At 45.0% G+C, this 16,030-nt stretch overlaps 1 protein-coding gene across 1 annotated transcript in view; it reads left to right on the top strand.

Annotated features, from left to right (window-relative positions):
- palld (palladin, cytoskeletal associated protein) overlaps positions 1–15,645 on the top strand; it is an 86,903-nt gene extending 71,258 nt beyond the window's left edge. Inside the window, 8 exon segments of the mRNA XM_084309028.1 lie at positions 285–506; positions 3,193–3,342; positions 4,376–4,464; positions 8,580–8,712; positions 11,775–11,982; positions 12,103–12,268; positions 12,542–12,675; positions 13,890–15,645. Of these exon segments, the coding sequence (XP_084165154.1) occupies positions 285–506; positions 3,193–3,342; positions 4,376–4,464; positions 8,580–8,712; positions 11,775–11,982; positions 12,103–12,268; positions 12,542–12,675; positions 13,890–14,050 (1,263 nt within the window). The 3' untranslated portion in view covers positions 14,051–15,645.
- Positions 15,646–16,030: the final 385 nt, after the last annotated feature.

Genomic DNA, 16,030 nt, shown 5'->3' with positions numbered 1-16,030 from the left:
CTGAACGACTGAGGGAATCAGCAGACTCATGATTGAGACATTGATCCATGCTGTGGAATGTGCTCGCCTTGTCCTCCCGTCTTTCTGAGTGGTTCCGCATCGCTAGCAGTGGACGTTGATTATTAACTCTCTCTCTCTCTCTCTCTCTCTCTCTCTCTCTCTGTCTCTCTGTCTCTCTGTCTCTCTCTCTGTCTCTGTCTCTGTCTCTGTCTCTCTCTCTCTCTCTCTCTCTCTCTCTCTCTCTCTCTCTCTCTCTCTCTCTCTCTCTCTCTCTCTCTCTCTAGGAATACAAAGTGTCCAGCTTCGAGCAGCGGCTGATCAGCGAGATCGAGTTCCGCCTGGAGCGCTCTCCCGTGGAGGAGTCGGACGACGACGTGCAGCACGACGACAGCTCCGCGGGCCACGGCAAGGCGCCCCACTGCGACCAGAAGCTCAAACACTACAAGGTCTTCGAGGGCATGCCGGTCACCTTCTCCTGCAAGGTCATGGGAGACCCCAAACCAAAGGTGAGATCTCAAAGTCAAAGTCAACTTTATTGTCATTTCCCATAATGTGCAAGACATACAGAAAAAATTTATTACGTTCCCCCCTTCCCACGGTGTATATAAAAAGATCTAATATAAACATGAAGTAACATATAGGACACAATGTACACACACAATATACAGGACTGTATACAATATATTATAAACAGTAGCTAAAAATGTAATGAAAGAGTGAAATAAATATAGGGGTAAACGAGGACTAAGTGCAAATCTTCTAGCAGCAGTTGTAAACATAAATAATGGCAGTCAAATAAAATAATGGCAGTAAAGTGGCAGTGAGTTAGTAAAGTAAAGTAAAGTGGCTGTGTGTGTGTGTGCATGTGTATGTGTGTGTGGGTGTGTGTGTGCATGTGCGTGTGTGTGTGTGTGTGTCCGTGTGTGTGTGTCAGTGTGGGGGGGTTCTTAGTTTTTAGTCCAGAGTCTCAGAATCTCGCACTCACACACGTCAACGACTCACGAGGTGTTGACAAGAAGATGGATTCAGGCAGGCAGAATAATAAAAAACTCACTGAGTAAGGGAACCATTGCAGTGTGGTTAAGTAAATGCTTGATTGTGATTGGTCAATAGCGCTCGGTTGCCCATAGCAGCGGTCCGTTATTACTCGATAACGGACCGCTGCCAGGGGCAACCGAGCAATAATGACCGCTGTTCGCAGCTGGAGCAATCAAGCCCACTGACACACACTGCATCAGTGCAATCAGACACACCTGCCGGCTGCCGGCGATAATAATAATAACTTTATTTGGGCTGACAGAGCCACAGAACAACTGCGTCTGTATTTGATCTCGTCTTGTCGATGGTGTAAAATGAATTAGGTATATTGTTAGTAAGTTAGCCATGTAATAAGCGGGATAATGTATAGCCTATACTCGGTCATTGTCGCAAAATAATTGACCTTCACTACGTTTAGAACACCTCGGCGAGGCGCCTCGGTATTCTAAACTCTGTGTCGGTCAATTATTTTGCGACAATGACCTCGTAGCTATACATTATCCCTTACATAATGATAATAATGAATGTTATTTGTATAGCACCTTTCATACAGGAATTGCAGCCCAAAGTGCTTCACAGCAGGGATGTAGACACAAAATAGACATAGGCGTACAATGGGCATAGAATTGGCATAATTATAGACAGGCACAAAATGATCAGGGAATTGATATTAATACCTCCCGGAAGATTTGTAATCGATTTCTGTCATTAACCCTTTTACCACCACACTACCAAAGGGTTAACCCTTTCACTGTGACAATAAAGAAGGTTAACCCTTTCACTGCCACACGACAAAGGGTTAACCCTTTCACAACCACACTACAGAAGGTTACAGAAGGTTCCGTCTGTAGTGTGGGAGAGAAAGGGTTAACATTCTGTAGTGTAATAGTGAAAGGGTTAACATTTATGAAAAAAATATTGTAACATATTTCTTATTGATTGTGATAGATTTCTGACATTAAAATCTATAAAAGACTATTAGCAGGTTTCTGACAATTAAAAGCAATGCATAAAGTGCAGACATAGAATGAGTATAGAAATAGACATAAGATAGACTGAGTAAAATAGTGCTATAGGGCAGTGCAATAAAGTAGTTATCATCTACAGTACAACAATCACAGTCTGGATGCAACAAGTCCAAGTAGCAGAGTGTATTAAAAGGCTATGGTGAAGAGGTACGTTCTTAGCTTACTAAGTCACTAATATCACAGACCTACTAATGGCATAGCTGTATGTGTATTAATAATATCATATCACTACATCAACCTTCACGTTGTGTTATGTGTGGTACAGAACAATTGAGCCTGTCATATAATGTGCTGCATGATATAATATACTGACGACCTGTACTGTATGTGGCCATTGTCAATATTATTGCTCCATCAACCTCTTGTGTTACGTGTGACGTTTTTACGAGGGCTCTTGTTTTCTTCATGGGGAGTTGCTGACGTGTGACGTTGTTGATGGAAGGTGGAGGTACAGGGTGTACAGGGTGTACAGGGTGTTGCGATAAGGGGCGAGGCCTGGGTCGTGCCTCCCCCGGTGCTGGGCCGGCCGGCCGCCTGGCCCTCGCTCCCCTGCCCTCTTTAATGGCTGGGTGATGACAGGACTCAGGATGAATGGAGGAGAGGGGAAAAATACACATGGATAAGTTAATGGGAATTAGTTAAGGATATGGGGTTCGATTCCACTCCTACTAATATACTCATGGTCTTCTAAGCACTTTGAACTGCAATCCCCTGTATGAAAGGTGCTATACAAATAAAGTTATTATTATTATTCTATGGGGGTTTACGTACTGTAAATCTTTCTCATATTTTTATATTCAGATCTAATTTTATTGCCTATATTTATGTCTTTCTACTATTACCCTGCCCATACCTGTACCTCCCCCCCCTCCCCCATGCTGCTATGACGCCTGAATTTCCCCAAGGGGATGAATAAAGGAATATCTTATCTTCTCTTATCTTAAAAGCATTGAGCAAATATAACATTTAATAATCAGAATAATAAATGTTTATCTGTATAGCACTTTTGATTAGACAGTTGCTTTACAAAGCAAACAAATGAAATCAGAAGACACCCCAGCTCCCGGCTCTCCGGATGGTTGTCTAATAAGAGTGTCGGTCCCGTCCCGCCCCCTGTCCTGTCCAGGTGTACTGGTTCAAAGACGGGAAGCAGATCTCCAAGAGGAGCGAACACTACAGGATCAGCCGCGACGCAGACGGGACCTGCTCTCTCCACACCGCAGCGGCCTCGCTGGACGACGACGGCAACTACACCATCATGGCTGGGAACCCAGAGGTGAGGAGGACGGAGGAGAGATCCAGACATTGGAGGATGTAACGTGTGTCATTTGGTCAAATAGTTAGTAAAAGTGTACACACACACACACACACACACACACACACACACACACACACACACACACACACACACACACACAGAACACACATGGACACACGCCTGCACACAAACACACACATACATACACACATACAAAAACAGTGTCAGTGGCTCGGGAGGTAGAACAGTCGTAATCTGGTAATCTGGAGGTTCCCGGTTCGATTCCCACTCCTCCCGGGCAGCGTGTCGAAGTGTCCTTGAGCAAGACACTTAACCCTTAATTGCTCCCGATGAGCAGGTTGATACCTTGCATGGCTGCCTCCGCCATCGGTGTGCGAATGGGTCAAATGTGAGGAAAAATTGTAAAGCTCTTTGGATAAAAGCACTATATAAATGCACCATTTACCAAAGACACACACACTCTCATACACCACACAGACAGCAATGCCCCCCCCCCCCCCCCACTCACACGTGTGCAGAATCGAGTACTCTGGCTGCCAGTCAGAGTTGTCAGTGCTCATTATTACTGTTGTGAAGCACTTTGAACTGCAACCTCTGTATGAAAAGTGCTATACAAATAAAGTTATTATTATTATAAAAGGAATAATAGGTGTGAAGATAAGGGTCTCCAGCCAAGGAGGGGAAGAGGGCGTGGAAACAGACAGGAAATCACTAGCGCTCCACGGAGGTGGAGAGTTCATGTACCACAGACTTTCCATCAGGCGCTCCAGCACTTTACACTCACTCTGTGTTTCCTCCTAATGGTGTCGGAGTGTCGGCACCTCGTAACCTCTCTCTCACCCTCTTTCTCTCTCTTTTTCTCTCTCCGTCTCTCTCTTTCCCACCCTCTTTCCTTCTTTCTGTCTCTCTTCCTTTTTCTTTCTCTCGATTTCTCTCTCCCTCCCTATCTCTCTCTCTTTCTCTCCCTCCCACTCCCCCCCTCTCTCTCTCCCCCCCCCCCCCCCCCTCTCTCTCTCTCTCTCTCTCTCAGGGGAGGATAAGCTGCACTGGCAGAATGATGGTCCAGGCAGTGAACCAGAGGGGGCGGAGCCAGCGCTCCACACCTGGACACATGCGCAGGTACAGTAAAGCCATGTTGATTGACAGGTACAGTAAAGCCATGTTGATTGACAGGTACAGTAAAGCCATGTTGATTGACAGGTACTGTAAAGCCATGTTGATTGACAGGTACAGTAAAGCCATGTTGATTGACTGCATCGAGACAAACACATTCTACTGGCTTTTTATTCACCAGCGGGAAACGTTCTGTCTCACAGGCTCAACCATCTGCCTGGCTTTGGTAGCGATGTGGGGATGTGGGGACAGGTATATTAATAACATTCAAAACAGATTCAAGTTACAGTACTAGTTTTGAAATATATATATAAGAATGAGAATAAATCTAAAGATGATGCAGTATGTATTTAAAAATACAGAGACAGACAGACAGGTAGACAGACATGTAGACAGACAGACAGATAGATAGATAGATAGATAGATAGATAGATAGATAGATAGATAGATAGATAGATAGATAGATAGATAGATAGATAGATAGATAGATAGATAGATAGATAGATAGATAGATAGATAGATAGCAGTCATGTTGGTCTGGGATGAAAGGTTCAGTGTTTGAGTGGGAAACATCTGTTTGCTTTGTCGTTGTGTTTAATCGGTCTAATGTTTATTGTTTATTGTTTATTAGCAAAGGATCCCCATTAGCTGATGTCAACTAGTCTTCCTGGGGTCCGAAACAACATTAAAACATTACAACATATACAATTAAAACATAATACAATTTAAACATAATACAATTAAAACATAGCAAGACGTGCGGTTAGGTGGCGTAGCGGAGATTGCGTTCGTCACCAACCCTGAAGGCTGGCCGTTCACACTAATACAATTGGCTGTATTAGAGGGTGGGAGAAGCTGGCGGGGTGGGTCCGGGTCGTTGTAAACAGCGACTCCTACAGTTCGGTCGGGGCGCCTGCTAAGCGCGGATAGGACCTGAGTGGGATAGTGTGATCCTTCCACACGCTACGCCCTCTCGGGGAGGATCCGCGCTGCCAGGTGAAAAGAAGCGGTTGATTGGCTGGACGTGTGTCGGAGGAAGCACGTGATAGCCTCCACTCTCCCAGATGATCTGACTGTGGGGGGTAAGTGCGCAGCGACCAGGAAGGGATTGGGAATTGGCATACGACTAACATTGGGATGGGAGAAAATCGGAGGAAAATGGAGGGGGGAAAAGATCAATAAAAAAAACAAAAACAAAAAACATAGCAAGACGTACAAACCGAGGAAACACAACAACATTAACACACAAACAAATGATATCTAAATATATAGAAATATAAGGTAACATAACATATTTGCATTACCCAACATTATCATTATTGGCTCACATGTAAGATCTTAATTTCTTTTTGAAGCTCTTGTCACGTATGTCACTTGGAAGACAATTCTATGCCCTGATAGCCCTACAGTATATAAAACCGTTCTTTGCATACTGTTAGATTTTGCATGGGGTAGAATAATATGCCCTCTACTTGCCCCTCTGGTCAAATACATTTGAGCTGTAAATGATTTCATCAGAGATATAATATATTATTTAGGACTGTGGGTTGTGATGACTTTCTGAAAACAAATTAGTAACTTGGCAGAAAGTATTTTCTCAACATTCCGCCATTTAAGACGTTCATGCATTTTAACAACACTAGTCCTATATGAGCAACCAAAACGAGTCTTGCTGCCTTATCTTGTACCACTTGTAACCTATTCAGCAACTGTTTTGAAGCAGAAGCCCACACTACAGAACAGTAATCCAAGTGGCACAAAACCAAAGCACAAACAATTTGATTCAACAATGCGAATGGAAGGAACGGTGCACATGTCCTGGCAGTAGCAACAGCTCGACCCATTTTAAAAACAGTTGTGTTGATGTGATCAGATGAAGAACTATCAAGCCAGAGGCCTAGAAGCTTCGTTTTTTCAACCTGCTGGATAGGTTGACCTGCAATTTGTAAAACCCATGTAGGATTACGTGCTAATCTTTGACCCAAAAAGCATACAAACAGTTTTAGAAATGTTAAGCAACATGTGGCGCAGTGGGCAAGGCGCTCGCCACTAACGCAGGATATGCTGGGTTCGAGCCCAGCTCTCGGCGTTACTTCCAGCTTGGCTGGTCGTTCATACTAATACAATTGGCAGTATTAGGGGGTGGGAAAGCCGGTGGGTGGGGATCGGACGTTGTGGACAGCGACTCCTACATGTCGGTTGGTGCGCCTGTACAGCAGAATCAGGAAGCAACGGGGGCAGCGTGAGCCTCCCACGCGTTACTCCTCGCCACTGAGAGATCGCGCTGTACAGGTGAAAAGATGCAACAGCTGCCTCCTCGTGTACCGGAGGGGACACGTGATGCAAGGCTTGGTCCACATTGCAACCGACCAGTGGGAGGTATGGTCTAACAACGTTCGAGACAGGGGAGGGTAGAATTGGATAATACAAAATGGGGAGAAAAAGTTAAAAAAAAATTATTAAATGTTAAGCACCAGCTTATTTGTTTTTATCCAGTCATAAAATGTTTAATTCACTGGCCAAAACCTGATTAAGCTCGGAGTCTGTAGCTACAGCATAATAAAGGGTTGAATCAACAACATATAAAGTCAGACTAGCCTGTTGAATAGAAAAAGGCATATCACTAGCAACTCCCCTGTGGAACACCGCAGCCTAACCCTCTACTGCCTGACAAAGCACCATTAAAATAGACGCTCTGAGAGCTCGAGGACAAATAACTCCTGAACATTTGTATTGCTGAGTTATTAAAACCATAGCAGATGAGTTTTTGTATTAAAAGATCATGATCGATCACATCACTGAAGTCTAACATAATAGCACCCACCAGCATTGACCTGTCGATAGCTGAAAGCCAACTATCTGACATTTGTGTCAAAGCAGTACTGGTCGAGTGACCGGCCCTGTATGCATGTTGGTATACAGTTGTTAAGTCATTAGCTGAAAAGTAGGCCTGGACTTGCTCAGACACAATCTTTTCCAGTAATTTACTGAGAACAGGTAGCATGCTAATAGGCCTGCTGTTGGGACCTCCTAAAGGTAGTTTAGCATATTTAGGAAGCGGAATGATCTTTCCCTCCTTCCATAACAAAGGACACATGCCACTGATTAGACACCTATTAAAAATTTGACAGATTGGTGCAGATATATGAGACGCAGCCATTCTCAACAGTTTGCTGTCCAGGTGGTCTGTGCCAGTGGATTTAGACTGGTAGAGAGCGCAATAGCCTATCCACAGTCAATTCAAAAACACAGTTTCCTTCATAATGTGTTCTTTTATCAACACCTCAGAGTTGTTATTGACAATAGTGTCTGAAATGGTTTTCAATATGCAGCGACCAGTCACACCCAGTTACATAAACACATCATCAGCAGATACAGGTACCACTCAGACAGCACACACACACACACCACACAATAACACACACACACCACACAATATAACTCAACGCACACAACACATGCAATATAAGTCCTGTAACCTGACATGAACAGGGACACTCCTAGATTAGATAAGACTTTGTTTACAATCAGGGTGAGTGATATGTTTAAGATATGGATCAGTGCCTCCCTCTCTCTTTATCTCTTATTTCTACCCTTTCTCCTCTGCCTCAGCTCCTCTCCTCATAGCTGGTGTGTATTTATTTACGCTCCACTGATGGGCAGTAGTGGTGATGTCATTGTTGTGTTAGAGCAGATGGGCGGAGGGGGGGTCATGACCCCACTGTATAGAGAGGGGTCCAGAGCAGAGCCTCCAGAGACCAGAGCTCCCCTAGTGGCAGGAGAGCAGGTCAGAGTGAAAATAGACAAACGCACATCCCTTCTTTGGTGCTGGATGGGGGAAAGTGGAGCACAATGAGACGTAGGATGATGTCACCACTTTATTAAACAAATACATTATTAAATAGAGTGGACAATCTCCACTGTCGTGTTTCATCCTATGGGAGACTGTCAAACTGAGGAATAGGGATACAGTGCTCTTCCCCTTAACACAAAAAAAGGTTTTTGGTGAAATTGCCCCATGAATGTTTCAAATAATTAGTTTACCAGTAAGCAAGTGAAGTAAGTTAAACCCTGGAAACACGGTGGTTTATTTAATATCTGCTCTTCTTTCTCCTCGTCAGGTCCAGATCCAGGTCTAGAGACAGCGGCGACGAGAACGAGAACATCCAGGAGCGCCACTTCCGCCCTCACTTCCTCCAGGCGCCCGGTGACCTCATCGTCCAGGAGGGTCGCCTCTGCCGGATGGACTGCAAGGTAGAGAGACGCGCTCCGTTCACTCCTGAACCTGCTCTTCAAAGTTCAGATGTTCGGAAACCCTATAGCCTCATCTCCTACGTTCCAACGACGATGTTGATCGGTAGAGTCCCTTCTCAGCACAATCCATGCTGTTTCTTGAACAAGCTGACTGAAGCCAACTGAAATCTGCCCTGTGTGCACTGTGGAGTAAAATCCAGTTAGCTTCAGTCATATTGTACAGACAGGAGCTTGACCCCATTGACTTTGCATTAGTCGGTGGCTTACTAGCTGGAGCTAGTATGAGGAACAGCATGGATTCTTCTGAGAGAGAACTCTACCATCATTGGAAAATACATCTAGGGTTCCAAAAATCACAACTATCCCTTTAACATGGGGGCGGCACAGTGATGAAAGAGTCGTTAAATGAAAGAGCACGGAGCTGCTGGCATTAGTTGTAAACGCCATAGGAATGTATTGGTGGTAAAATCGCATTCATTGTCAACCGACTCGGATAATAAATCATGGGGAATCTTGGCTCCTTCACACCTGTGGTGATGACTATAAAGATAACTATAACTATAAAACATTACAATCGTTCTAAGTACATTGATTGTCAGTGTTTCAGATAGACAGATGTAGGTAACAAATTTAAGTGTCTGCTGATAGTGATGCCGGCCCCGCGGCCCAAACGTCTCTGTGTGGATGGAATGTGTGAAGACCCGCGATGCCGTTTGTCCGTTTAGAGTGCGAGAGCCGCTCGCTGTTTCCTGTTGATGTTTGCTGCTATGCGCACCTACATTAATAGCCTTGAGCACAGTCTGCATTGACTACACATCTATTTGTAGTCTCATAATGAGAAAAGTACTTAAGTCTTACAATGAGAAAAATCAAGATATATTTTTTTTCTTTTTTTTTATCCACTTTTTCTCCCATTTTCCATTTTTCTCCCATCCCAATTTTCATATCGTCCAATTCAACCCTCCCCTGTCTTCGAACGCTGTTTCTTGCCTCCCACAAGCCGGCTGCAATGTGGACTAAGTCATACATAGCACGAGTCCCCTCCGATACTCGAGGTAACAGCCGTCGCATCTTTTCACCTGCGCGGCTCGATCTTTCAGCGTCGGGGGTCTGGGCTTTGGAGGGGCCCCGCCCCCGTCGCTTCATGATTCTACTGCGCAGGCGCACCAACCGACCTGTAGGAGTCGCTGTCCACAACGCCCGATCCCCACCCTTCAGTTTCCCTCCCCGTAATACGGCCAATGTGTATTACTGTGGACGACCAGCTAAACTGAAAGCAATGTGGAGAGCGGGGCTCGAACAGGAGGCATCCTGTTCGAGCCTAGTCTCCAGCATTCGTTGCGAGCGCCTTGCCCACTGCGCCACGTAGCCGCCCTGATATATTTTTTTTCTTGATGTTCATTGGATGTTTTAGAGGGAAAGAAAACGATAGATTTTCACATGTCACCTACATTATGTCCGAATCCGCCAGCTGTGTCTCCCTTTTAATAATTTTCTACTGATGCCCAATGTCCTCAGTACTAGATAGCATTACTGGTTTAATTTATCCGAAACACTGCTCTTATTCTGAAGGAGAATACATCATCCATTCCAAGCCATCACCTTTTTTATTTTTTTTTCATATAAAGGAATTAAAGTGGGAGGCTTTTGAAATGTACTGTATAACGCCTGGAAATGGAAAATTGCTCTCACCGAGAAAGAACATGTTAATCATAGTAATAGAGAAAAACCCACTTCAGATCCACCCTTTAATTCTGTGTTTGTGCGTTTGTGCTGCTGCTTCTCGGCGGGGGGGGGGTCTGAAACCTGCTGCCAGAGAAAGGCTTCCTCCCAGTTCCCCTCGCATTCCAGGTTCCTTAGAAAACAAAAAAAAGCCCAAGACAGTATGTCTCATCACGTCATCGCATTATGAACGACTCAGAGCACCGGAGGAGAGAGCGGTGGTGTCATCTTTCCTGGGATTAAGCACCATCACGCTTTCTGCCTCTACGTCTTATTTTTTCTTCTCCTCATCCCCCCCCCCCCCCCCTTTCTCTTTTCAAACCTTCCCCCCTACACACACACACAATACACACACACACACACAAACACAAACACACACACAACACCACTACCAGCATCACCACCACTGTCACCGTCAATTCTTTGGTTTCCTTACACAGACGCATTCCTCCAGTCTTTCTCTCAGTGTCTCCCACCTCCCTGCAGCCTTTAGTCCCTGAAGGGGGGAGAACTGTTACAAAACAGCCGTAAAACAAAACCGCACCATACACGGAATTCACACGCTATAAAAAGACTTTTGTCTTTTCAAGCTTGTCTGGAACGCACACCGTGTCCTCCGACGTCTCAGGGACTTTTAATGTCAGGGGTATTTATAGACTATTATTTGTTTCCGTATCGCTTGTGTGTTCCCCCCCCCCCCGAACTTTCCAGGCCAAAAATGTCTCATCTGGCAGGAAATGGACTTCTTTCCCCCGAGCTGAGGCTCCAAGAGGACTTCCTCGCTAACTCTAGTCCACCCTTACCCTACTAGTGATGACTTGGAACCCTTATCGCCGGTGCCCGCGACGCAAACACCTTCTCCGTACACACTCCTCCCCCACACACAGGTGGGCCCAGCGGGGCGGCACCTGAGGGGGGGAGGGGCAGGTGTAGGGTTTCCCTGTGGCGCGCAGCGGGTGCTGAGAAAGACGACTGGCTCTTTTGGGGGCAGAGCGTTCCCATGAGAAAACAAGCAGGCGGCCAGACTCCTCCAGACAAACCCAACAGAGACGCATTAACCAAACACTGGTGTTTTTTCACTCTGCCCCGCAAATAACCCAGAGAACACATGCAGCTAATATACCCAAGCATTTATATAACAAACAAAAACAAGCAACGACTGCACAAACCTCACAAAGCATCATTCACGGTGGGAATAAGCCTTCGTACAGTATGTTGGGGTGTATTTCAGCGCATGCCTGTGTTTTGCCACCTGTAGGTCATCATTCATGGTGGGAATAAGCCTTTGTGCAGTACTTTGGGGTGTATTTCAGTGTATGCCTGTGTTTTGCCACCCATAGGTCAGCGGGTTGCCCACGCCAGATCTGATCTGGCAGCTGAACGGCCAGACCATCCGCCCCGACTCCGCTCACAAGATGCTGGTGAGGGAAAACGGCGTCCACTCGCTGGTCGTGGAACCCGTGACCAGCCGCGACGCCGGCATCTACACCTGCATCGCCAGCAACCGAGCGGGACAGAACTCCTTTAACCTGGAGCTCATCGTTGCAGGTAAAAACACGTACATACTACAGCGTGTAATTAAAAACCAAACACGGGCGTATAGGCCGATACATGTTGACGCCTTTGAATGGGACCCGAGATGAACATTGAGTCATATTCGTTCCGCAGCCAAAGAGATGCACAAGGCCCCTTCATTCATGGAGAAGCTTCAGAACACCGGCGTCGCGGAGGGTTACCCCGTGCGCCTGGAGTGCCGTGTGACCGGGGTGCCCTACCCACAGATCTTCTGGAAGAGGGAGAACGAGTCCTTCACACACAACACAGACAGGATCAGGTAACGCCTCTCGTCAGCAGGGTTTGGGGTTACAGATTACATGTTACACGATAACAATAATCTGATAATACAAATGTCTGTCAACTGTTTAAAAAAAGAGAGAAAGAAAGAAGGAAGGAGAGTGGAAACAAGAAAATCAGATTGCAAAAATAATATAGGTGATGACCTGAAATTAGTTTGTAGACGTTATGGGAAACGTGCTTACCATCTTCTCCAGAGGCGTTTTTTTGTGAAACACTTGCTTTAAACTCGTATTGATGTTTTCTTTCCCAGCATGCACCAGGACAACTGTGGCTATCTGTGCATGATCATCCAGCCAGCCATGAAGGAGGACGCAGGCTGGTACACTGTGTCAGCCAAGAATGAGGCGGGCATTGTATCCAGCACGGCACGCCTCGACGTCCACAGTAAGTCACTCTCCTGACCTGGGTTCAAATAGGGTTCGCAAGCACGGTTTAAAGTCTCTGTGGTTGTTTCAACTGGCCTGGAAACACCAGATGGGTGGGTGTTTACCACGTAAGAACAATACAGTGTGTGCCAGAAGGTTTACTATGTGAAAGGCAGTTTAGCACAATCGCTTACACTGTAGCCTTCACTGCCCAGACATATCTATCTACACACACACTACCCCACTCTCTTTCTCTCTACACATAGCCTTCAACTTATTGACACATATGCAAACACACAGCCTTCTCATGAGTATGCGTCATTATCCAGATATCTCTGTACGTCATATCTATAATTCCAGATATCTCTGTGCAAATCATATCTATAATTCTATGTATGTCAATGCTCCACTTGTTTTGTCTACTCTGTATAAACACATTTGTAAAATGTTTAAACAAATTTGTTAGCTCGCCATTCTACAGAGATCTAGGGTCTAGAGAGATCTAGAGTCTGTTGTCCACCTCCGTGAATAATATCTGGTCAGTCCTGATGATGTAAAACCCACCTTTCTGGTATTCCAAGTAGGGTGAATCAAACACGTGTTGTGGAATCATTCAAATGAGCCATGACAGTGAACTGTAGAAATTAAGACGAGTCAATTTGTATATGAAAATATAGAACATAGTTTATTTCTGCGGCCACAGAGCTCAGTTTACAATCAGAGATACTAACGTCTGACCAGAAAGTGAGAAAGAGGTCTGGTCAGACTTAACATTAAATACATGATTGACATGACGTACATGAGATGCCAGATATAATAAAAAAGATGAGAAGAATGAAAACAAAAGACGGGTCTAGGGGCTTTGTTATGTCTTCACACTAGAACTGGATAAACTGAGAATAGGCCAAATGGCATATCTCCTAAACCTTGGCTGTTGTTTATAAGAACACAGTCAGACTGTCACCTAGTGTCTTTGCCTAGTCAGACTAGTTAAAGCTTTGTACAGAGAAATATGTCTTTAACACAGAAACTATATGACATGATATTTTCCTTTCACACACACACTGTAAGACCCTCAGTTGCAAAATTACAACATCACTTTTAGCTTTTAGCTATTAAAAGTTTTTTTACAGGGTTAAGAAGGCCTTACAGGTTTAATATTGACTCAGAACACACACATCAAGCTCCAATACCTTCCACTCAACATGTCTCCTCCTCTCCCTCTGCCCTCAGCTCAATGGCAGCAGCCCAACGTCCCCAAGCCCAAGAAGGTGCGTCCCTCCGCGAGTCGCTACGCCGCTCTGACGGAGAGAGGCCTGGACGTGAAGGCCGCCTTCTTCCCCGACGCCAGCCCCCTGCAGCCCGGCGGTCTGGTCGAAAGTGACGACCTGTAATGACCGGAAGGGGGAGAGATGGGGGGGTGGGTGTGGGCTTCACATGCCAGCCCCCAAACTCTGAAAACTGACCCTGGACCCCTGCGCCACCAGCTCCCGTCACCCGGTTACTCCTGAGACTGATACTTTATGACGGTGCGGGCGGGGGGGGGGGATACCACCTCCTCCACTCGAGGGATTCTATGACAAGGCGACAGATACTACGAGGGTGGCGGGCAGAGCGTGAAAGTGACCTACTTGTTGTCCTACATTGTATAATATCAAACACAGCCCCAACGTATTACCTGCTTCAATCGAATATGGATCCCAAAGCTTCATTATTACCCACTGGATCTGCTCCGTTTGGAAGGCCGTTGGAAGTGTTTTTGCTTGTCCGTGACAAATGACTGTTGATAATAAATGTCCTCTTAATGTTTCACAAACTGGCGCGTTAGACCCTGTTCCTGCGAAGGGTCACCTTTGTTACAGTAAGTGCCTGACATGCTGCCTTGTGTCTGGCCTTTGGTAAGAGAGGGAAAATATAGGTGTTCAAGTTGAGATGAAAAGTAGAATCATTATGCATGTTGGAAGTAAGACTCTGTGCATTTGTGATACACTCCAACCAACCAAGATGCCAAGGGTAGGAGGTAGGGGGTGCTGTGAAAAAGATGAACAGAGAGAGAGAGAGATTGAAAACAGTATGGTAGAAGAGTCAGTATAATGTGTCCTGTGACTTGAGTGACAGAAGGAAGGAACCCAGAATGCAGGACTCTTCTGGACATCAGTGGTGTTTGGTGCAGTCTATCTGGGTAACGTAGCACAGAAAAGATATCTGGTTTAAGAGCACAGGATCATACTACATCAATGTTATAGATTAGTACAAGGCTGCAGATATTGCACAAGGCCGGACCTTACGTCCTTTTTTCTCTCAAGCCCTGCCCTCTTTTATTGATCCTCCAATCACAGCTGTTGCTTCCCCCTGTTATGACGGAAAATTCAAACAGAAACAGAGACAGAAAGTTGGTTTGGAAGTCAGAAAGCTGGTGGGATGAGGGAGGACACTGAGCGATGGATGGAAATGGTTGGATGAAACAGGCTCAGTAGGACGAAGACGCCATGTCTGTCTCAGTCCTGTCACAACAGTCACTCCCGTGATTAAACTGTGTGGTCCTTGAGTGCTAGCTGTGAAAGCAGCAGGTTTTTAGACGGGTTTCAACCTGCAAGTGGTCAGATAGCGGACGGAAGGACGTGAACTTTGAAAAGGATGGTGAAATGGCAGAGAAATGGTGACGATGATGACGATGATATTTAAAACTAAGGTAATGGTGACTTATTCTGGAGATTTATTTTCTTTTGATGGTTTATTTTAGAAGTTTTGAGTGAGAAAGAGGCCGCTCCGTTAAAAGAAAGGCTTCAATCTATCGGTCACACACGCAGCAGATTTGTCTGTTTTATTTTTGTATGAGAAAAAAGGTCAACTGTATTTACTTTCCCTAACAAACATAAATGATATCAGCTGTCTTCTCTCAAACGTTCAGTGATATAACCTAATCCTGTCTGTATTATGACATGTTAAAACATATATATATATATATATATATATATATATATATATATATATATATATATATATATATATATATATATATATATATAACTACTGCCTTAAATCACTTTTAGGCTTAATGCAATCACAGTTTCTCTGCATGATATTTTCAGGCACTCGTACGGTGGCCAAAATGAACTTTATCAGGATCTATAAGGAAATAAATACAACTTTATTTTATTTTATTCTAGTATTCAGAGGAAGAGAGCAGTCGTAAGCTGGTGAAAAGTGTAATGCAAGGTGTACTTGTATCTATTTCTGTCATCTCTGTAATGCTATGTTTTCTGTTGTCTGTTCAGAGCATGCTTCCGCCGACAGTTACTGTGGTCACGTTAACATAAAGGACACTTTCTTGATTTCTATGCCAATCTGTGCCTGTATATGAATCGTTCTCT

Source organism: Notolepis coatsorum, assembly GCF_963971535.1.
Source record: "Notolepis coatsorum genome assembly, chromosome: 2".
NCBI classification, from domain to species: Eukaryota; Metazoa; Chordata; class Actinopteri; order Aulopiformes; family Paralepididae; genus Notolepis; species Notolepis coatsorum.
Note: the sequence above shows the minus strand (reverse complement) of the source record. Positions and strands in the feature narration are given on the sequence as shown.